The sequence below is a fragment of the Hippoglossus hippoglossus genome, chromosome 11, assembly GCF_009819705.1.
Source record: "Hippoglossus hippoglossus isolate fHipHip1 chromosome 11, fHipHip1.pri, whole genome shotgun sequence".
In the NCBI taxonomy this organism is placed as follows: Eukaryota; Metazoa; Chordata; class Actinopteri; order Pleuronectiformes; family Pleuronectidae; genus Hippoglossus; species Hippoglossus hippoglossus.
Window position 1 is genome coordinate 10,417,021 of NC_047161.1, and position 22,323 is coordinate 10,439,343.

Below are 22,323 nucleotides of genomic sequence, written 5' to 3' on the forward strand. Positions count from 1 at the left end.
GGACATGGGCAGTTTGTAAATTAAATTCATGTTTGTCAATGACTGTTTTATCTGTCTGAACCATCTCAGTTCAAAGAGTAAGACAAACGTCTTGGTATGTTTCAACAAACTTGGTTATACATAGTGTAAACCACCTATCTGTAGCCAATTAAGTGGAAATTAGGTCAAAATATGATCAAATTTTTGGATGGGGACTTGACTATAGACAGGGATGAATTTGTAGGAAAGGTAAATTTCCGGTAGATAAAAAGGGGTGATTGAGACGTCACATATGAAGGATGAGAGAACAATGAGTCTTAAGCCAAGAGAAAGTCATTACCAAGTCTAAAGAAAATAGATGAGAAATAATTTTCATTTTCAACAAAAGGCTTCAATGACTCAAAGCATTTTGGTCATAATTAATCTAAAAGAGTAACACTCTTTTCAAGCAATTTTTAAGAGTAAACAGAAAAAGCAGGCTTACCATGACCACTGAGCTGATCTAGAAAGAGGCAAACAGAGCAAATTAAGATTAATATACTGGACATTAAGAAGAAACAAAAGAAATAATACATGCATCAAAAGGTACTGGACTAAAAAAAGTAAGCATTACCATTTGGGAATAACTCCTCCATTTGCTGTGAGTAGAGAAGAGAGGAAACATGCAAAGGTAGTTGTATTAATGCCAAGACAAATGTGGCAACAGTAATATGTGAACTTCTCATGTTACTATGTTCATGATACAGGATTACAGTCAAAGGTCCAGTGTGTAGGATGTAGGGGATCTATAGGCATAAATGGAGTATAAAACTATGTTTGTAGTAGTGTATAATCACTTGAAACGTTTTCAGACACGAACTCCAGAGAATTTCCATAAAATTGGGTTCGGACTTTCTCTGGAGTTTTCCTTTCCCACATGAACAACCAGGCAGGAGATTCTCCACTCAGACATGATCACAACAACTAAGAAATCTCCAGAGCGTTCAGGTGAGGGGTGTGCAGTGGCAGGACATGATCTGTTGTCCGTTTTTGTTTACAGCACATCAACAGTGGAGTCGGATCTCCTGGTGTGCTCTCACATCAGCTTATTCAGACAGTCTCCTGTGTTTTTACTGGGGTGCTGGCTGGAGAAACTCTGTAAAAGGTCCAGAGGTTCTCACTCACACATTTGAGTTCTCACATACAGCCCCTCCAGATAATTTACAGAGGTTCTCCAGATTTCAGTGCATGTCTGAAAGCAGCTTATGTTTCACTGCCATGTTTCTATAGTAGTCCAGAAAAGACCAAGCACACACTTGGTTCAGAGAGGGCATTTAGCATTTTTACGTCACCTGAAAGCAACTGTAATTTCTCCTACGTGCTTGGAAGCAGAGGTTAAAGCGGAGGTTATTCAGCTGGTTACTATGTGCAACTTAACTGCTAAATGCCACAAATCCTACACATCCTACACACAATCCAACTACTGAACTGAATTAAACAATGGAAAGGCCGTTTCACTTAACGGTCCAAGTCCTCAGTTTTTACTTCAGCACACCCAACCATCTTAATTTGAAAACTGATCATAAGACAGATAAACACTTCCCAGTAGCCTTTAACATACTGTCTCACAAAAAGGTGTCTGGGTTGACACTGCCCAGGGACCTTTCAATGTAGAATGTGGGATGTTCCCTATCTGTTCACATGGTCCAATGACACACAGTTGAACTGAAATGGAAACGCTGAATCCCATCCATGCATGAATCACACAGATGGTTTTCCACTGAGTGGTTTCACCTACTGTGAAACCGTCACTGAGTGGTTTCACCTAGTCTGAAACCGTAAAACAAGAGTAATACTCTTGTTTTAGTTTTGGTTGGTGAAAAATAATAACTGGATTACACTGTACATTAAGTTTAATGCCCACCTTTCGATGCTCTATTGATTGTACATGTTTCTTGAAAGCAGACACCTTTGGGTGTTTTCTGAGACACACCTAAAAAAAGGAAAAAGGTACATCAGCAATACAGAGAGAAGAAAAGGCCGCCACGATTTTACTGTCATCATAAAAGTTTTGTTAACGTCACCACTGTGAATTGTACCGAAGTGTGATATGTAGATGGTGAAAAGGAAGGGAGACAGCAAAGTACTCTGGGGGGACAAGTCTATCGTGCATGTTGATATCGCAATGACGATAGCTTTTTCGATATATTGTGCAGCCCTAATCCTGACTTCAAATCAGACTTCAATTCTCGTAGTTAGGGCTGGGGCGTCGTAAGGAAAGTGGCTGCGCCTAATCAAAGCATGGATACACCCTAAGAGCAAGCTGAAGCGGAAAACAAATGGCAACGATCATCTAAAGCATAGGTCACCAATAGGCGGACTGCGGCCCAGATCTTTTGTTACATTTTGAAAGACCGTTTCTATTTTGCGCAACTTTTCTCCATTTTTAACCTGCGCAGCTACACACCTACATCAAATCAGACTTCAATTCTCGTAGTATTCAGACTCCGATGTTCGTAAAAGTCCGACTTCGATTTTCGTAACATTCCTACTTCAAATCAGACTTTAATTCTCATAGTATTCAGACTTCAATTCTCATTGTATTCTGACTTCACTTTTCATAGTATTCAGACTTCAATTCTCGCTGTAATCAGACTTCAATTCTCGCTTGATTCAGACTTCAATTCTCAATTCTTCAAATCAGACTTCGATTTTCCTAACAGTCTGACTTTAATTCTCGTAGTTCTCAGACCTCACTTCAATTCTCGCTGTATTCAGACTTCGATTCTCGGAACATTCCTACTTCAAATCAGACTTAATTTCTCGTAGTATTCAGACTTGAATTCTCGTAGTATTCAGACTTGAATATCTCGTAGTATTCAGACTTGAATTCTCGTTGTATTCTGACTTGAATTCTCCCAACATTCTGACTTAAATATTCGTAATATTCAAACTTCGATTCTCGTAACAGTCTGATTTCGATTCTTGTCGTGTTCTGACTTCGAATCTTGTCATGTTCTGACTTTGAATCAAACTTCGATCCCTGGAACAGTCTGACTTCGACTGACCGATTCTCGTAACAGTCTGACTTCAATTCTTCTAACAGTCTGACTTCACTTCTCGTAGTTTTCAGACCTCACTTCAATTCTCGTAGTATTCAGACTTCAATTCTCCAAAAGTCTGACTTCACTTCAATTCTCATTGTAATCTGACTTCACTGCAATTCTCGTTGTATTCAGACTTCAAATCTCGTATTCTGACTTCAATTCTCCTAACAGTCTGACTTCAAATCAGACTATGATTCTCGGAACAGTCTGACTTCGACCGACCGATTCTCGGAACTGACTTCACTTCTCTCAATAGTCTGACTTCAATTCTCGTAGTATTAAGACTTCACTTCAATTCTCATGGTATTCAGACTTCACTTCAATTCTCATGGTATTCAGACTTCAAATCTCGTATTCTGACTTCAATTCTCCTACCAGTCTGACTTCACTTCAATTCCCGGAATATTCAGACTACAATTCTCACTGTAATCAGACTTCAATTCTAGTTGTATTTTTGTAACATTCTGACTTCAAATCAGACTTCAATTCTTGAAGTATTCAAATTTCAATTTTCATTGTATTCTGACTTCAATTCAATTCTCGCTGTATTCAGACTTTAATTCTCAATTCTACAAATCAGACTTCTGATGCAGCGTTAACATGCAAAGGGGACGTGATTGAGGCCTTTCTTATTCTTATGGCTGCATGTCTGTACTGTGATTCATTCATTCAGTTTTGTGCCTATTGCATGTAGCTGAGCTCTAATTTAGCATGTCTCAGCCTCCGTGTGTGTTCTTCCCCAAAGCGCTACATGTGGCCACGGTTAAAAGTAGATTATTTCAATTGTTCAAAAATTAATGATTTATCTGGATGTACTCTCTGTGAGGTGTAAGCATGGTCAGCGGGAATCTCGGATGAACACACTCGCTCACGTACAATTTCGAAAAGCCTCCGTCACTGACCCATGAAGTGTCGAAAACAGTCAATCTGGTTAGCTACTATTTGTGGTTACATGTGCTTCAGACCAGTCTGATTTCAATTCTTCTGAGAGTCTGACTTCAATTCTCGTAGTTTTCAGACCTCACTTTAATTCTCACGGTATTCAGACTTCGATTCTCGTAACATTCCTACTTCAAATCAGACTTCAATTCTCGTAGTAATCAGACTGCAATTCTTGCAGTATTCTGACTTCAATTCTCTTGGTATTCAGACTTCACTTCAAATCTCGCAATATTCAGACTTCATTTCTCATTGTATTCAGACTTCAATTTATGTAATATTTAGACTTCTAATTCTCGTAGTATTGGGACTATCCTCAGTTTTTCCCCTGGAGGTGATCCCTACTCTCCTTCATCACACTAAACAAAGCTGATGTTGGCGCGCGCACACGCACACACACACACACACTCTCTCTCTCTCTCTCTTAACTCGGGTTAGGAAATTCCCTCTGAAATCAATAAATCGAGCTTTAACCCCGTGTAACGGCAGCAGGGTTTTCTTAATTCACACGGGACCCGCGGTGAACTAACACGCGGCCGTGACCACAAGAAAATGAAGTGCAAACTAAATTTTAAAAGCATCAAACCAGGTGTAGAAACGAGCCACCGTGCACACAGCCCACATACACACGCGCTTCAGTGGAAGCGCGTGTGTATCGATTCTCTTCATCGAGGCGAGTCTCTTACCTGGCAGCTCAGGCCGGTGAGCTCCATGCTCAGAAGTTCCCGCAGCAGAGAACAACACAAACACACGTTCACAGAGTTACAGTCAAACACAGCATGCAGTGATCTGCTGTGTCCGAGGAAAACTCACTGTGCAGACAAGAATGGTCCAGAGATTAGACCAGACCGGCGCTCCATCAACACAGCTTCTCTGCAGCTGTGGATGACCCCTCCCTCCTTTTACTTCCTCCTTGTGCGTGTGCGTACTTACATGTTTGTGAGGACCACTTTAAAGGTTCAGTGTGTAGGATTTAGTGCCATCTGGTGGTGAAGTTGCACGTTGCCTCACCTCACCCTCCCCTTCCAAAAAAGAAGGCGAACCTGGGGTGGCCCTCAGTTGTCATAAAAACTCAAAAGGTGTTTAGTTTGTCAAGTTTGGACGACTGTAAAAAACATGGCGGCCTCCGTAGAGAGGATGATGTAAATATAAAGTATTTTTAAAAAAGAGGCCATTCTAAGGTAAAGGAACATTTTGGAAAGTGAGGACGGTCCTCACTTTTTCAATGGGCTGTTTGAGGGTTGAGACTTGGTTTTAGGGTTAGGGTTAGAATTAGGGTTAGGCATTTAGTTTAGATGGTTAAGGTAAGGGTAAGGGGCTAGGTAATGCATTATGTCAATGAGTGTCCTTGTAACATAGAAGTGTGTGTGTGTGTGCGCGCACGTGTGTGTGTGAAGTTATGTGTCTTCTATTTCATTTCTATATATGATAAGAGTAAATGTACTGAACGTTACCGACCACTGACCACTAACTCATACCAGAAATCATTTACCGCTATATCAGTGGAGTACTTTTGTTGAGCCTATGCATTTACATTGAAAATTTAAAGAAACGTCTAAAGCAAAACTGAGATACTGTTGTGGAAAACCCTTGTTAAACATTTTACTCTGTGTTCGAACTGCACTTATTGATGTTAAACATTTACTCTGTGTGGTATGATCTTGCTAAATATACTTTGTGTTAAGGATACAATACCCTGTATTAAGAAGTACAGTGGAGAAATCCACTTCCTGATTGGAGGAAAGACTAAGCAATGGGATGAATGTGGGCGATATAAGCAGAAGTACAGAGGCTTAGTCCTCAGTTGGGTTCTGGAGTCAGCTCGGGTTTAGCTCTTGTGAAAGAATAAACTCTATTGCATTGAACTTTGATCATCTCCAGTGAATTCTTTTAACACTATTGAGACTTCAGTAATTGTGAAGTTTACGTGTTGGAATAGAGGTCTAGACTTAGAATCGGGCCCAGTGCTGGACTTTTTTGTCTCGAACAATACTTGTGTGTATATGAGGACAAACAGACTGACACAGCCAAAGTATTTTTTAGGTCAGGTAATTTATTCAAATTAAAGGTTGTGCTGACGATGAAACAATCCAGCCTCAGCGTTATTCCTGAATGAAATGTAAAACAAAAACTATCACTCGCTCGCTCAGTCACTCACTCGCTCATTCACTCACTCAGTCATGAAAATGCAAAAGTCCTACATTACATTTGACATCAGGACGAAGACAAAAACCAGAGATGGTAAACAAGACACTAAATGTGTGACAGACCGGAGAGGCAACCGATCCCCTGTAGGGATCACTTTCACAGCAGAAAACACAGAAGGCACCGTGAAGAAAACATGATTATGATTTGTTTCGTTTTTTATCATATACTGACTTCACAACTAAACTCAATTTTTCTATCTGGCAGAAATGTCCCTCACAGAATCCTGACTGATTATAAGTGAAACAGTGGAAATCGTCGGCTGTAAACTATGTAAATATAACATTATTCTAACTTAAAGCTCTGATTTAACTTGCCACTTATCTTCACCTATAAATAAGTAGTCTTACAGTGAGTGATGGTCCTGGGAGATATTTGAGAGAAGTTTCCTGCACAACCAAAGAAGGTTAAAAACAGTTACAGTCAGTTACAGAAGGAGTGTTGAATGTGGAGATCGTGGAGGCCTTGGTTTGTTCTCTCACACAGGAGTGCTTTCGTACCCTTCAAAATAAAAAAACCTTAAAACAAAACATAAAGAACTTACAGAGCCCCTTAACTCCAGACAGGTGATATTTTGTATCTTGTGCACACAAGATATTAACTTGTTCTCACACAATAAATATCTTGTGCATGAAAGAAATGAACTTGTTTGCACATAATATTAGGTTGTTCCCTCACAATAAATATCTTGTTCGCACAAGATAAAAACATTGTGGGAACAAGTTAAAGTATGCGCAGCAAATTATTACCGATAATGACAATTGCCTGTCTCTATACAAGAGAATTTCATTATATGACATTCTAGCTGAGTTCTCTCCATCACTGTGACTGAGTGCATCTGAAGTCGATAGAAACGCATAGGGATTTTTTTGTAAATCATCTTGAGAGCACAAGATGTTTATGAAAATGATAAAAAAAAATGATCACCTGTCGGGCCTTAAACTCCGTAAGAGGTTGATGGGATAAGAAGTTAAAAAAAGTCATTCACTGTCTTCACAGTCCTCTTATAAGGCGTTTTCTTTCGAAATTTTAATTTGACTCTAAAACAGCGTCTTAAAGGACAAGACACCTGCATACCAACATCTCAGTCCTCAAAACAAATACACAGAATCTCTCTCAGCATTTTTTTCCCCCTCCGCACTTACTTAATTTACATATAAAACCCCATCTTTTTTTTTACTGTATGACCCACATCTCCCCAACTGTCTGACCCCTCACCCCTACACCCTGAGCTGAGTTTTTACACTCAGTCCCGTCATAGCTCGTCGTGGGTAGTCGCTTCATCTGCTTTAAGTTTGAACTCTGCCTCTGTGATTGTTCCGTCTCCGTCACGGTCCTGGTTGGAGAACATGTTGTCGATGATGCGATTGGGATCGAAGCCGGGTGCCAGGCGGCCTTTGCCCTCGCTCACCTGCCGCATGATGTAATCAGTAAACTGAGGAAGAAGAGGAGAGATCAGAGAGAGTAAAATAAGAACACACAGACGACATATACCACATGTAAATATGACAGAAACAACAGGTCATCTCGTACCTCAGAGGGCTCCACCTGCTTGTTCTCGTCTTTGTCCATCTCAGCGAAGAGGTCAGGGGACACATCGTCATTCCAGATAAACATGTAGCCTTCAGGAAGTCCCTCCTCCATCTCTACCAGCTCAATGTCAAACAGCAGCACAGCACTCCCTGGGACCTCATCAGCTGCACACACACACACACACACACACACACAATGAGAAATTTAACCAAGGGGCCAAAGTTTGAGATCCATGTACTGATGAAGCTCCAGATTGCATACTTGCAAAACTGAGGTCACACTGTCAAAGCTCTGTGTGTGTGTGTGTGTGTGTGTGTGTGTGTGTGTGTGTGTGTGTGTGTGTGTGTGTGTGTGTGTGTGTGTGTGCGTGTGTGTGTGTGTGTGTGCGTGTGTGTGTGTGAGACACTTACGGACTCCTCTCTCCCCATAGCCCAGGTGAGGGGGAATAACCAGGTGCCTCTTCTCTCCCACACACATCTCCATCAGTCCGTCCTCCATCCCCGGCACCACCTGGTTAGCTCCCAGGACGATGTTGTATGTCTTTCCATAGTTATATCTAAAATAAACAGAGACCGAGTGAATCATACAAAATAACCGAGCCTCTTCTCCCAATGACTTTTTGCTTCCACGCTACAGAAAACAGGGATAAATAACAAAATGCATGTTTGCTCTAATGGCAGGACCTGACCTGACAGACACTGCCTACACCCCATGTGTTTGTCTTCTTCCCAAAGATCTTTGGTGTCGTTCTTTAAAATGATGTCTCTGTGTGTGTGACTCAGGTTTCTAAGGTGCTTTGCTTTCCAGGGAAACAGCCTTCGACTGTCTCACACTCACGTGGAGTCGATGGATGTGCCGTCCATCATGGAGGCGTTGTAGTGATATTTGACGAAGTCTCCCTTCTTCGATTGCTTGTCGCACTCTCCTGGCTTGTGAATCACAGTGATTTCAGTGCTGTCTGACGGGTTGTGGAAGTCGATGATGTCAATGTCAAACACCAGCACAGCTGATCCAGGGATCTTAGTGCCTGAGAGAAACAAAAAAAAAGAAAGAAAGAATGTTCGGAGGTTCACCAGAGTTCAGTGTATGTCTGAAAGCAGGTACACGCATGCAGGTACACGCATGCAGGTACACGCATGCAGGTACACACATGCACACACACACACACACACACACACACACACACACACACACACACACACACACACACACACACACACACACACACACACACACACACACACACACACACACACACACACACACACACACACACACACACACACACACACACACCTGTGCCTTCTTCTCCATAGCCGAGATGTGGGGGGATGGTGATGGTGCGTTTCTCTCCGACACAGACTCCAATCAGACCCTCGTCCATGCCAGCGATCACGTAGCCTCGACCCACGTAGGTGTCGTAGGTGCGATTACGTGAGTAGCTGTGGGACAGAGAATATTAACAAAACTATTATCACACTGACATGGAGCTAAAAATCCAGTCAATCTGTTAAACATATAATACATGTTATAATACATAGTATTTTTCAGTCGTCATTTTGAGTTGTCCTCTAATGTTCCGGGAATGACTTGATATTCTGGTTTATTTCAGGACATAGAGTTCATCTCAGAACACACATCTGAACAACCAATCAACACAAGTCAGGACGAAAAACAGTAAAACATTGTGCACATTTAATCATAAGTCTGCTCACTCTTTAACCTCTGTTGTAGTATATTGTTTTTTATCTAAGTAAGAGTGGTTTAGGCAAAAATATGAATGTGACATGAGTCTCATCTGGGAGAAATGACCTTCAGAGGGTAACTCTCTACTTTTATACTTTGAGGACATTTCCGAGCCTGAAGTTTTATACTTTTACTTGAGTCATTTTAAACTGCTTGAGTAAAGAATGTGTGGACTCAGTGTGCAAGAGGAAGGCCGTCCTTGACGTCTGTGCAGAATGTGCATGAGAGACTCTTAGGACCGGTGTGGTATATTCAGCTAACGTAGATCGTTTTGACATGGGTGTAAAACTTAATGACAGGTTTAAAGCTAGGGGGCCCTCGTTTCTGGACTCTCAGATTTCCTAAGTATTATTCTAGATGTTACTTGTTAGTTCTCTCCCTCGGAGAATGCTCTTTGACCTGTTTGATGGAGGGGTTTCCATTTTTATGTACGAAGCATGTCTTTAATTAGAGGCCCCTATGTGTGACGTCATTTTATCTCAAGTCTTGGGCGTAAGGTACCTGTCCTGACCTGTAGACTTCTGTGTAATAAACCTTATTATACAAGCAAGAACGGTGTCCGCGGAGATTCCTTCATCATCATCTTCAACATCACTGCTGCTTAAATATACAACACCGGAAAGAAATGCTACAAGTGGAAATCCACAAAGTTGCAGTGGCTAGATAAGAATAGAGCTCAGTGACTTTCTGTTTCTAAAAAAGAGGCAAAGTTTCATTTTCTCCAGAAAGGGAACGGCATGTTTCCATATATTACAATTAAGCATGTTAAACATAAGCCTCCATTCTGTTGTGTATTGTTTTTACTGCTGATATACTGTATAAAGCCAATATAAGAACATTAAGGCAGTGTTTGATTTTAGACTTTTAGGGCTTATACATCTGTTGTGAGTGGCAACACAAGATCGAAACTACTTGCACTGTTATGTTTCACAAACAGGAAATGGCCACCAGTGGTTATAAAGTTTTGAATCTCTCTATCGGTCTTCAGTTTACAGTGAGATGCTGCCATCCTGTGGCCGCTTAAAGAACAGCAGCAGGCAAAAGCAGTTGAAATTGAAAGTTCAATATTACAACAAGTCTGATGAATGTTTAACATGGACACACACCTGGAGTCAAAAAATGTCCCGTCGAGGAGGCTGCCGTTGTAGTGGTAGCGCACAAAGTCTCCGGTGACGGACTTCCTCGTGCAGGACTCGGGCACCTTCTGATTGGTCACTGCGATGCCATCCCTGGGGTTGTGCAGGTCCAGGAGAATGACATCGAACACCAGAGACGCCTGACCCGGGATGTCGCTGCCTGGGGGTAGAACAAGAAGGAGAAAGGTTGAAGAGAAGAAGAGAAGCAGGTATGGAGATAAATAAACTTGACTAAGCACATTTCAACTGCCTTGTGTCCTTTTTTCAGTAAATCTGATTTATCACACTGGCACCAAGAAAAGTATCATCTTAATCTGCAGTGGTAATACTATGATTTCTAATAATTACAAAACAGCTCAAGGTTGTAAAAAAAGATTGTTCTGATTATTTTTTCAAAAAGGAAAACATAAAATGATAGAAATACAATTATAATACAGTCTATAAACATGTAAACTTATCATTTCCTATTGCTTTGTGCTACTACACTAATCAATGAAAATGAAAATCATGTGTTGAAGAAGAATTCATTAGATCATACATGAAAGTCCTACATCAGCACTTGCAGATGTGTTCTCTGCTCGTTGATATACAAAGTTATGTTACTTCAAATTAAGCAAGTGCAGTGTGTTGACAGATAAACACTCCAGTCACTGTATATGTGTGCGATCTTGCTTTCCGCTGAAGTCAATAATTTATATTGTAAAAGGTCTGTTATCTCCAGGAAACAAATAATACTAAAGACATTATCAACACTCACCATCTCCATTCTCTCCATATCCAAGAGAGGGAGGCATAGTGACGATGCGTCTCTCTCCGACACACATGCCCAGGAGCCCCTGGTCCATGCCAGCGATCAGCCAGCCAATCCCGACGTAGGTGTCATATGTGCGCATGCGGGTGTGACTGCAGCGAAGGGTGGATAGACGGAGGAGAGAGGTTACGTGTGTGTGAGTACAGGTGCATTTCTTTTTGTGTGACTGAGGGATAGCACAGAACGAACCTGGAATCAAAGAGGGTCCCGTCCAGCAGCGTGCCATTGTAGTGGTAGCGCACGTAGTCAGACACCTCCACCTTCCTGGAGCAGTTGGAGGGCGTGTGGTAAGTGTTGATCTGCACGCCGTCCTCCGGGTTCCACACGTCGAGCAGCAGCACGTCAAAGTGGAGGATGGAGTCCGCAGGGATGATTTCACCTGGAGAGAAACAGGACATTCACTCATCAAACTTTATTAAGAATAAGAATAAATAAAAAGAAAACACAGATACAACTAAATATATTCAACTTGAATTAGATAAACTTTTTTTAATATAAAATTATATAAATGCATATATAAATATGTTTGTGAAAGGCTCATATCGACTTATAACGGCCAATCGATATCCATATGATAATAAAGCCTGACTCATGAGATTTATATTTATATTTTTAAGATTTTAGAGCCACTAAGATAAGACTTTATGCACTTTTTTGTCCATTGTGTCATCCCATTTATTTTAAAATTCTGTGAAACTGACCCCAAATTGTATTGAATAAATACACAAATCCTGCACTTTTCCGATTTAGGGGCTTTTTGTTTTCTTCTTCAGTTCGACAGATATCATGATGAATCGTTATGTATCCCCATTCGTATCATATCTTGAGTTAACCTGCGATTCCAACCCCTAGTTAAAACCAGAGAATGAAACTTTAAAGTTAGATGACTTGTCCTGGGACTGTCGATGGACACAAGCACAGTGGCTAATCCAAAAACACACAGCTCCTCTCTTGTATACAGAGGTGGAGGAGGGGTGTAAGGACAGTGTCAACAGCCATTAAAGCTCCACTGCTGATGAGCTGGCAGGTCTCTTTCTGCTTTAAACCTCTTTGTGCTGCACCCCCCTGTTTTCTTCAACCTCAGTTTTTACCTGTCCACACATGCCCCTCGCTCTTCTCTCTGTCCCATTATCTAAATATTCCATTCACACACACACACACACACACACGCACGCACGCACACACAGAGTTGGGCCTCCATGACTTCAGGGGACATTGCATTGCCTTACATTAAGTTCCTGGAGACTTACTCTAACTTTAAACATAGTTACTACCCAACCACTACCCTAACTCTAACCTAAAAACCTGTCTTCACCTTATAAGGTAATGACTTACGTTATGCGTAACTTGCTTTTGTCCCCACAAGGAGGACAAGTCCCCATAATGTGACTGTGTACACTGATTTAGGTCCCCACAACATGAGTAAACCTTGAGTAAACCTCGACCACACACACACACACACACACACACACACACACACACACACACACACACACACACACACACACACACACACACACACACACACACACACACACACACACACACACACACACACACACACACACACACACACACACACACACTTGCAGAGCTATCCTTATTAGGAGTTTGCATTGACTTCCATTCATGGTGGCCAGCCTAACCAAAACCCTATAACTAACCACAATTCACATCTTACCCCTGACGTTAACTTTGATCCCCATGAGGACTACTGGTCCTGACAAGTTCATTGTTTATGTCCTAGAGTTGAACTGGTCTTTACATGTAAACAGAGCTTTCACATTCCTTTGCTCTCATCACTACACTTATATAAAAAGTGTAGTTTATCAGTGTTTTCTGACACAATCTCACTCAACGGACTTGTTTTGTTCACATGCAGCTCACGATCTAGAAAGTTCCTCTGCCTGCAGCTGCTGATGCTCTGGGATTGGTTGTGCATTTACTGACTGCTGATAATCTTTATCCAGAGCAGCTCACTCTGACCGGCTTCCTGGTCTGTGACGTCCCTCTGACGTGACCCAGCATGGACGTCTGGGAGCAGCCCACTTCCTCCCTGCTTCAGCTGACTCTCATTATCACTAGACACTTTACTTCCTTTAAAGAATGTCAACACATGTCTGAATGATATCAACTGCATTTTAAGAAAAGGGTGTTTTATTTGCAATGTCAAGGAGAAGTACTACACTACCCACAATCCTCAGGTGTAAAAGTGCTGTCTATGATTGGTGGAGCTCGTTGTCCCTATGGAAACAAGGTTACATAAAAAGAAGAAGTGCACCGGAAGTTGTTCGATAAGGATCATTTGCAATGGTTTATGGGATGTGTAGTTCCTTCACTCTTGAAATAATAATGTACAAAGTCTTATACCTTTGCCTTTTTTTAGATTTTGCTATTTTATTTGCTCCTAATCAAAGGTTTTGTGGTCACGATCCATCTTTTAGCTGGTCGGCCTGGTTCCAGGCTTAAAACTCTTTTTATATAGATTTTCTGAAATGTCAATGGAGAAAATTGACGAGAAATGTACTTCAAGAACCAGAGGGTGTCTGTACCCGGGCCGTCACTGTTATGCTCTATATGTCGGGGAGATGAACACACACTCAGTCATACACACCGTATCCCTGCTTTCCGTAGGCGAGGTGAGGTGGAATCTTCACCAGTCGTCTCTCGTTGACACACATCCCCACCAGAGCTTTGTCCATTCCTGCGATCAGCTGCTTCTTGCCAACAAACACATTGTAGGTGCTTCCACGGTCGTAACTGAAACACAAACATACACACATCACTAAATTATAATCATTATTTATTCAATTTTCAATGAAGCAAAGGCCATGCAGTAAGCCTGAGGCTTCTTGGGCTTTAGAGGTCTGGGTGCCCTGGACAGCCACCCACTTTTGTGGCAAACCCAGTTTGTAATTCAGCCTGCAGGGACACTACTGATGAGTAAGTCAGTGGTTCTCAGAGTGGAGTCCAGAGACCCCCAGAGGTCATTTTCGATAAAGGCCTCAACAGAGGATTGCACATGTGACTCCAGTGTTCAGAGGAAGAGATTCAGATCAGATTTGTGGACTAATGTGATCACACTGATGATCAAGTCCTTATCCTTAAGTTTGGAGGCCGCTTTCAGGACCTCTGAGGATCTCATGGACTCCACTTTGCCCAGCTGGGAATCCCTACTACTACTATTCACTAAGTCAGTGGTAATCACCCCCCCCCCCCCCTTACCCCCCGAAGGACCTGAAAGTGGGCTCCAGAGGGCCTGGGGGGCCACTGGCCCCAGCTGAAATCAAAATGGCCCCATAACCGCACCTGACCTGTCAGTAGTCTTTTAGTCTTTTGTTTTAAAGAAGCTATAGTCACTTAGTAACAATACTAACTTTAATAAATGACAATTTGTTAAGATTTTTAATTTTTTATGCTTCTTTGAAGAACACAATGTGCTTGAGTGAGGAACAGTTTTCAAAATATATTCGATGATGTGGGCCTTTGCTCAAAGATTGACTTAATTAGGCACCTTACTGAATCAGGAATTGTGCATGGATGTTGGTCATGTAACCCCCTCTCTGTAAATTGTGATCCCTTTATGGCCCCTGAAAAAAAACTTAGATCCGCCACTGCTCTGAACACTGGGGTCATATGTGCATTCAACTGTTTTGGTCTTTTGCATGAAAAAGTGTCGGAGCCCTTGGATGAATCGTGTGTTGATCCGCAGAGCTGCATTCAACAAGCTTGCCTGCGTGGCTCACTGAGCCGAGCCCACTCTACGTGCACTTTTACGCATCGCGCACGCAACTCGTGCACCCTGGGGACAAAAACTAACAACAAAGCTGGTTCTTCTGCGTGATACTCACCTAGAGTCGAACTTCTTGCCGTCCGGGAAAACACCGTTGTAGTGGTACCTCACGTAGTCGCCAACCTTGACTGCGCGCACGCACTGCTCCGGCACGAAAGTTTTCTCAATGAGAATGTCGTCTAACGGGACAGGGGGAGCGTTGCAGGCGGCGATCGCCACCAGAACTGCCAGGTATAACATTACGTGCACGCACGAGCTCATTTTCACTGTCGACAAAAATAAATCAATTGCGATGGAGATAAGCAAGAGTCAAGCCTGGGTACGTCTGTCCTCCCTGTTCCACGGTTTCCTCCACTTGGATACAAGTCCTGCCCCGAGTTACAGCACAGGAATGATCCTGCGTCAAGCTGCATGGCAAAAACTAACAACATCCGGTTAAACCCTAAAGATTAAAAAACCCTCTATGTCAAAATCAAATTACAAACATCAATTTAAGCAAATAAGGAGGTGCTGATTGTAAAGACCTATATTTGACATTTGACGTTTTGATGCAACATTTAATATTTTGATTTCAAATTTAGATTTAACATTTAGATTTAGATTCAACATTGGACATTTAGATTTCACATTTGGATTTAACATGTAACATTTCCCGAACAGAAAAAACACATGAACTTCACATGTGTAAAAACACATTGTTTTGGAACATTTTGGTGGTAAAATGTGTGAAGCACCTGTAAATACCCATGTGATAACATGTGCACTACATGTGCTACCATGATTTTCCACATGCTTTGCTTTGCTTTACTTTGCTTTGTTTTTCTTTGCTGTGCTTTACTTTACTTTGCTTTTCTCTAGACACACAAACACACAACATCGAAGAGTATGCGTTCAACTGTGCTCTTATCTTGAAATACTTCCTGCTCCACTCTCTCTCTCTCTGGCTGCCTTGACGCACGCTGGGATTGAATGGGGCAGTTTGGGCACCACGTATTGCTCTTGCGCAGTTGCAGCCTCTGTGAGATGTGTCAACGTGGTAATGTAGGGGTCTCTTCCTCACAGCTGCAGTTACATCCCCCCCCCCCCCCATTCGCGTCCATTTAAATCAGAGTTTACGCGCACATCTGGTTACGCCTAATGTTTGCACTCACATGATAGCACAACACGAGAAGTTTACGCATGGATGATGTTGAACACCCTGGATCGTGTTGTGTCGGAGGGATTTAGGGCCTTCTTCTGGTTTGAGGGGGGCCGGAGCAGGAATGTCTCTACGTGGCAGTGGGAGGAGGAGGAACAATCCACCCTCACCGGGGGTTTGATGAGCGACTGGGATCAAACAGGTTTCCACTTTGAAGAGACGTGTGTTGTGGAGGAATAACTTGTTGTTCCTATACATCAGACCAAATGGCAAACTTGTGTTTCCCTTTAACAACAAAGTGGAGAACTTCGCCATCATGTTAGATTATAAAAGCCTGTTCTCTGTCAGCTTGTAGCTTCTGTATAAGAACAGAACAACAGCAGTGATTTACTTGTGGGATTCAGTGGGAGGAGCAGCTCATCCCAGGCCCCGCTGATCCAGCCCTGCGCCCCGGGGGGAGGAACGCTTTGTCCGGGTACGTGGTGGAACTTGAGGCGGTCCTTGAGCCCCACGCACTCGCCGTCCCAGCCCCTATCCACCATTTCCCAAACTTCAAAAATGGCACCCTCCACCTCTTCCCAACTCCTCTCTGCGCTGCTGATCGCGCTTGCCGTCTCGGCGGTGCAGTCCCAGTACGAGAAGTACAGCTTCAGGAGTTTCCCCCGACACGAGCTGATGCCGCTGGAGTCCGCGTACAAATACGCTCTGGACCAGTACACCGGGGAGAAGTGGAAGGAGACGGTGGAGTACATGGAGGTGTCGCTGCGGCTCTACCGGCTGCTGCGGGACAGCGAGGCCTTCTGCAACCTCAACTGCAGCTCCGTGCGCCTGGAGGACGAGGACAAGTTCGCGGAGTTCCCCGAGCTGCGAGCGTTCGGCAACGTGATGAAGAGGGCGCAGTGCCTGAAGCGCTGCAAGCAGGGGCTGCCCGCGTTCAGACAGACCATGCCCAGCCGGGACACCATAGACGAGTTCGATAGGAGGGAGCCCTACAGGTACCTGCAGTATGCCTACTTCAAGGTGAGCCAGCTCCGCGTGACCCACACCCACCAAGCTGATGTGACCTCTATGGTTCTAAAAGTCTCCAGTGTCCCCAGTGTTTCCCAGCTCACAACAACCGGACGAGGCACACGATGGAGTCCGGTTCTTACTCATTAAAGGGATAGTTCACTCAAAAATGGCAATTCCCTCATTATCTACTCACCACTATGCTGATGGAAGGGTGGGTGAAGTGTTTGAGTCCACAAAACACTTCTGGAGTTTCAGGGGTAAACAGCGTTGCAGCCAAATCCAATACAGTTGAAGTCAATGGTGAACAACATGCCTCCATACTGCTCCTGTGGTGTCATCCAAGTGTCCGTAAGCCCCGACTTTCAAATTTGACTCGAAACGAGGTCATTTACACCATGTTTTTAACCTAAATGTCTGCTGTGATCTTTGTGCAATCGCAGCTCCGGAGGAGGATAACAGCGACATTTAGGCTAAAAACATGCAACACTGTTTACCCCTGAAACTCCAAGAGTGTTTTGTGGACTCAAACACTTCGCCCACTCCTCCATTGCCATAGTGAGTTGATAATGAGTTAATTTTCATTTTTGGAGGAACTATCCCTTTAAAGGGGAGTATTCATTCCACAGTCAACTATGCTGGCCTGTTGTGTCTTGGGTTCCTCTATCATTTTGTCAGGTCTTGACCTTACTATATTCTGTATGTTGGTGCTGTACAAGTAAATTGTAATTTTATTTTCAATTTGTGGTGAAGGTTTTACTCAATTTTCAACGCATGACAGGGATTTTTCCTGATGTCAGCTAAACGTGCCACTGGTGCACTGGGGAGGTGCGGGGGGGCCCTGTTCTGCAAAAGACAAGGTCCTGAACTTTTGACTGGTGCTTGCTGGTGTTTTTGTGCCCTCCCTATAAACAAGAGGAAACCCATTTCGAAGATCACTGATCACCATTAAGGTTTTACCTTGAATTTGGTTTTAGATCACAGTTAATTCCCCAAATACTGTCAAAGAATTGGAAAAAGTAACAAATGCAAGTTTCCACACAGGAGACCTCTCATCCTTCAAGGGATTTCTATATATATGTATTGGGCAACAAAATTATGAATCATTTATGAGCAAAAATAGATTTCAGTGCTACATGTGTGTTGTTTCATTTAATGATGTGCACTCACACACTCATACAAACACACACGCATACACTCACACAAAAATAACAGTATGTGTTTGTCTCAGTCTGACAAAGTGGCCAAGGCGGTTTCTGCGGCCCACACCTTCCTGCTGAAACACCCAGATGATGAGATGATGCAGAGGAACATGGCATACTACCAGAGTCTGCCAGGAGCGGAGGAACACCTCAAAGACCTGGAGACCAAGTCCTATGAGGTACATGCATCAGATTCTCTGCGAGAAATACGGCATGGGAAGACGGCGTGGACGCAGGAGTCCCACCCATACCCACATGTCTCAGAATGTGCACAGCCACTCTAACCGGCCTGTAATCTGGCTCTGTGGCTGTGCCGATGTGGTGGATGCCTGTGGTCGGCATTATGGGAAAGTTAAGACTGACTTTATACTGAGGTAACATCATACACTGTGTATAAAGATGGACTACACTATCTTGTCTGCTGTGGTAGACCCTAGCCTCTATGGATCTTGGGCTTGGGGCTTGTTCTTGTGCTGCCAAGATTAGTGCCTCTGTGCTTTCTCTCAGACCAACCATATATATAAATATATATAGATATATATATATATATATATGGTGGTTAATACTCACCAGTGCCTCACACACTTGGTTTGGGGAACTTCAGGGTTCCTTATCAGGCATTAAAGAGGTGGAGGTCATTCAGGTTTTTACATGGCAACCGTTTCTTTCACAGAAATAAGATGGTTTTAATAACTTACTCAAGTTTTCTGTTGTTTTCAGCAATTCAGATAATCATTGTCCTCGTTGATTTCTTCAATCATTCCACAAATTACCATTCATTGACTGACCGACTGTCATTTTTCCCTGTTTTTTTTGTCATGTTGTATTCCAGACATTATTTGTGCGCGCAGTGCGGGCATATAACGGGGACAACTTCCGTACCTCGGTGTCAGACATGGAGCTGGCTCTGAGGGACTTCTTCAAGATCTACGACGAGTGTCTGGCTGCGTCTGAGGGCCCAAGGGACGTCAAAGACTTTAAAGACTTCTACCCCTCCATAGCAGGTCTGTACAACATTTAGTTATTTTTCCCTCAACTCTCTGAAAATCCAAAAGTTAATGGTTGATATCATTTCATTCCAGATCACTATATCGAGGTCCTTGACAGGAAAGTGAGGTGTGAAAGTGACCTGACACCGGTTGTAGGAGGATTTGTTGTAGATAAGTTTGTAGCCACCATGTACCACTACCTGCAGTTTGCTTATTACAAGCGTGAGTATTTCATTATCCCTGAGTTTTTCCTTGCATCTATGTACAACTTTAGATTTTCTTAAAGGGATAGGTCACCTATCACATATTATCTACTCACCACTATGCTGATGGGGTTGGGAAGGCTAACATTTTTAGTCCACAAAACACTTTTGTAGTTTCAGCGGTAAACAGTGTTACAGCCAAATCCAATACAATTGAAGTGACTGGTGATCGTAAAAAAAACACAACATGCCTCCCTACTGCTCCTGTGGTGTCATTCAAGTGTCCGTAAGCCCCGACATTCAAATTGGACTCAACACGGCGTCATTTACATCATGTTTTTGGCCTAAATGTCCCCTGTTATCCTCCCCTGGAGCCGCGTTCACGTTCACGAGCTCTCGCCCAAGGGTACGCACGGGGTGCGTGGTAGCATCACTAGTTCTGGTAGCATCGATACTTCCGGTAGGGGACATTTAGGCTAAAAACATGGTGTACATGACAAGGATGTGAATGCTTACAGACACTTGGATTTTATGTTTTTTTTCTGTTGCTTTTTTTTACCTTTGAGAAATTGATCACCAGTTACTTCGATTGTATTTGATTTGGCTGCAACACTGTTTACCCCTGAAACTCCAAAAGGGTTTTGTGGACTCAACACTTCACCCACCCCTCCATCGGCACAGCGGTGAGTAGATAATGAGTGAATTTGAATGAACTATCCCTTTAAGTCAGTCGGGTTAGTGTCTTGTGGATTAAGAGCAAATTTTTGTGTTTCAGTAAATGACCTGAAGAATGCAGTGCCGTGTGCAGCCAGCTACATGCTGTTTGACCCCAGTGATGAGGTCATGAAGAACAACGTGGCCTATTACAAATTTCACAAAAGCCAGTGGGGGCTGACAGAGGAGGACTTCCTGGCCAGATCAGTGAGACATGTTAATGATTACGCACCTTACACGCTCAAACTGAGTGGTTCACATTAACAGGTTATTTTGTTGTGTGTCTGTTCCCTACAGGAGGCACTGCGATACTACAATCAGACAACCATGCAGCTACAGATGATTGAGTTCTCCAGACAGCGGCTGATAAGCGACGATGAGGTGCGTGTGTGTGTTCGCATCCATTTGTGTGTCGGCGCTTCACAGGAAAGCTTCCAGCCAGGAGGTTATCTCTGGTCAGGAGAAGAGATCATATGATACAGTCTAGTACACCCTTTAAAAATAGGTCGGCATTGTCCTCATGAAGTGTGTCAGGGTTTACATCAGGTAGCCTGCTGCTCTCACAGGCTGTGTCCTTGTGTAACTTATGGAAAAATCCTAGATCCCTTCGTCTGGTCACATGACGCCCTGCAGTACAATGTGGGCCCTGTTTTTATCAAGCCTGCGATGTCACACACGACCACGGGGTGGCAGCACGACACTGCAGCTCCATCAGTTTTAATGATGGTAGCTCAAGGACTGTGGCCATCAGGGCGACCCAGCATAAGCCAGGATTACTTACTGTATGCAGCAAATACCATTCACTTGACTTGGCTGTGATTCATTTAGTGATTGCAGGTATGAGAGGTCACAGAAGTGTTAGTGGGGGAACTGAGGATAATTCACTGAGAGGAAAACGTCACGGACCCACCTAAGTTGTCTCTGGTTGATTCTTTTGTGTGTGTGTGTGTGTGTGTGTGTGTGTGTGTGTGTGTGTGTGTGTGTGTGTGTGTGTGTGTGTGTGTGTGTGTGTGTGTGTGTGTGTGTGTGTGTGTGTGTGTGTGTGTGTGTGTGTGTGTGTGTGTGTCCACAGGGGGAGGTGGTGGAGTTTATAGATGAGTTCCTGGACAATGATGAATAGCCCACGTTGGACACTCTGCCTAAACACTGAAGAACAAGAAAGCGGCACCAGTTTGTATTTATTGGGGTTTTTTAAGAGGTTCTCGTGGGTCATAGGGTTTTGTTTTGTTTTTACCTTACAGCTTCACATCCTGAATATTAATCCCGATTATTTGTGGATAAAATACTCAGTTCAGAGGTACAGTGTGTGCACATTCAGCACATTAAATGATACATGATTTAAAAGGCAATAATGATAACGGAGACCGAAATGTTTTTACTCAATGTTTTACGAATTCATTCCTCTGCTTTGAATCATAGATGTTGTCTTGTCACAATAAAATTACGTTTTAAATATCAATCTCTCTCTGGAATATATGTCTATGATAGAAGTTGAATTTAAGACTTTTTAAAACCTTTTCAAGATCATGATGAATGATATTTAAATCTACTTCAAGTATGATGGATATGAGGGACTATCAGAATCCCATAATTACTTACACTTGACTACTATTGAAGATAAGGTGAAGTAGCCTCGTAGAGAATAACACTTTAAACACCACGTCATCACGCAAACAGTAAAAAGTCAAACAGTAGGTATCCACAGTCTTTCTTACAGCCAAGCCCAGTGTGCTGCTATGAATTCTGACCAGGGTGTTTGTAGACAAACAGTCAAATGAACGTTTACATCATTAAAATCTACTTAAATGCTTTTTTAGAGCTAGTATGTCATATTTGCACAT

The 22,323-nt window shown here is 42.9% G+C and overlaps 3 protein-coding genes across 3 annotated transcripts in view; 1 reads left to right on the forward strand and 2 right to left on the reverse strand.

The window, feature by feature from the left end:
* Window positions 1–4,901, reverse strand: part of LOC117770272 — a 30,476-nt gene extending 25,575 nt beyond the window's left edge. Inside the window, exons 1-4 of the mRNA XM_034599508.1 lie at window positions 4,691–4,901; window positions 1,883–1,951; window positions 593–617; window positions 464–481 (exon numbers count right to left, since the gene is read on the reverse strand). Of these exons, the coding sequence (XP_034455399.1) occupies window positions 464–481; window positions 593–617; window positions 1,883–1,951; window positions 4,691–4,717 (139 nt within the window). The 5' untranslated portion in view covers window positions 4,718–4,901. The remainder of the gene's footprint in view (window positions 1–463; window positions 482–592; window positions 618–1,882; window positions 1,952–4,690) is intronic.
* A 1,136-nt stretch (window positions 4,902–6,037) lies between these two features.
* fkbp9 (FKBP prolyl isomerase 9) lies at window positions 6,038–16,906 on the reverse strand. The gene is made up of 11 exons (XM_034599572.1): window positions 16,758–16,906; window positions 15,287–15,635; window positions 14,050–14,195; window positions 11,625–11,814; window positions 11,382–11,527; window positions 10,595–10,784; window positions 9,039–9,184; window positions 8,580–8,769; window positions 8,153–8,298; window positions 7,743–7,906; window positions 6,038–7,644 (listed from the first exon to the last, which is right to left on the reverse strand). Exons 2-11 carry the CDS (start codon window positions 15,487–15,489, stop codon window positions 7,465–7,467), a joined length of 1,701 nt encoding a protein of 566 aa, XP_034455463.1. The 5' UTR covers window positions 15,490–15,635; window positions 16,758–16,906; the 3' UTR covers window positions 6,038–7,464.
* crtap (cartilage associated protein) lies at window positions 16,136–21,941 on the forward strand. The gene is made up of 7 exons (XM_034599577.1): window positions 16,136–17,386; window positions 18,606–18,755; window positions 19,409–19,580; window positions 19,659–19,787; window positions 20,544–20,689; window positions 20,780–20,863; window positions 21,555–21,941. The coding sequence occupies exons 1-7, from the start codon at window positions 16,925–16,927 to the stop codon at window positions 21,600–21,602; spliced, it is 1,191 nt and encodes a 396-aa protein (XP_034455468.1). The 5' UTR covers window positions 16,136–16,924; the 3' UTR covers window positions 21,603–21,941.
* The last annotated feature ends 382 nt before the right edge of the window (window positions 21,942–22,323 follow it).

Bases quoted from the DNA above. Each gene is read 5' to 3' on its own strand.
- crtap (XM_034599577.1), top strand. From the start codon at position 16,925: ATGGCACCCTCCACCTCTTCCCAACTCCTCTCTGCGCTGCTGATCGCG. The intron at 17,387-18,605 runs GTGAGCCAGCTC...TGTTTGTCTCAG, and splicing joins TGCAGTATGCCTACTTCAAG to TCTGACAAAGTGGCCAAGGC. The intron at 19,581-19,658 runs GTCTGTACAACA...ATTTCATTCCAG, and splicing joins CTTCTACCCCTCCATAGCAG to ATCACTATATCGAGGTCCTT.
- fkbp9 (XM_034599572.1), bottom strand. From the start codon at position 15,489: ATGAGCTCGTGCGTGCACGTAATGTTATACCTGGCAGTTCTGGTGGCG. The intron at 11,528-11,624 runs GTTCGTTCTGTG...CCTTCGCTGCAG, and splicing joins GGGACCCTCTTTGATTCCAG to TCACACCCGCATGCGCACAT. The intron at 8,299-8,579 runs GTGAGTGTGAGA...TGTTTATTTTAG, and splicing joins GGCACATCCATCGACTCCAC to ATATAACTATGGAAAGACAT.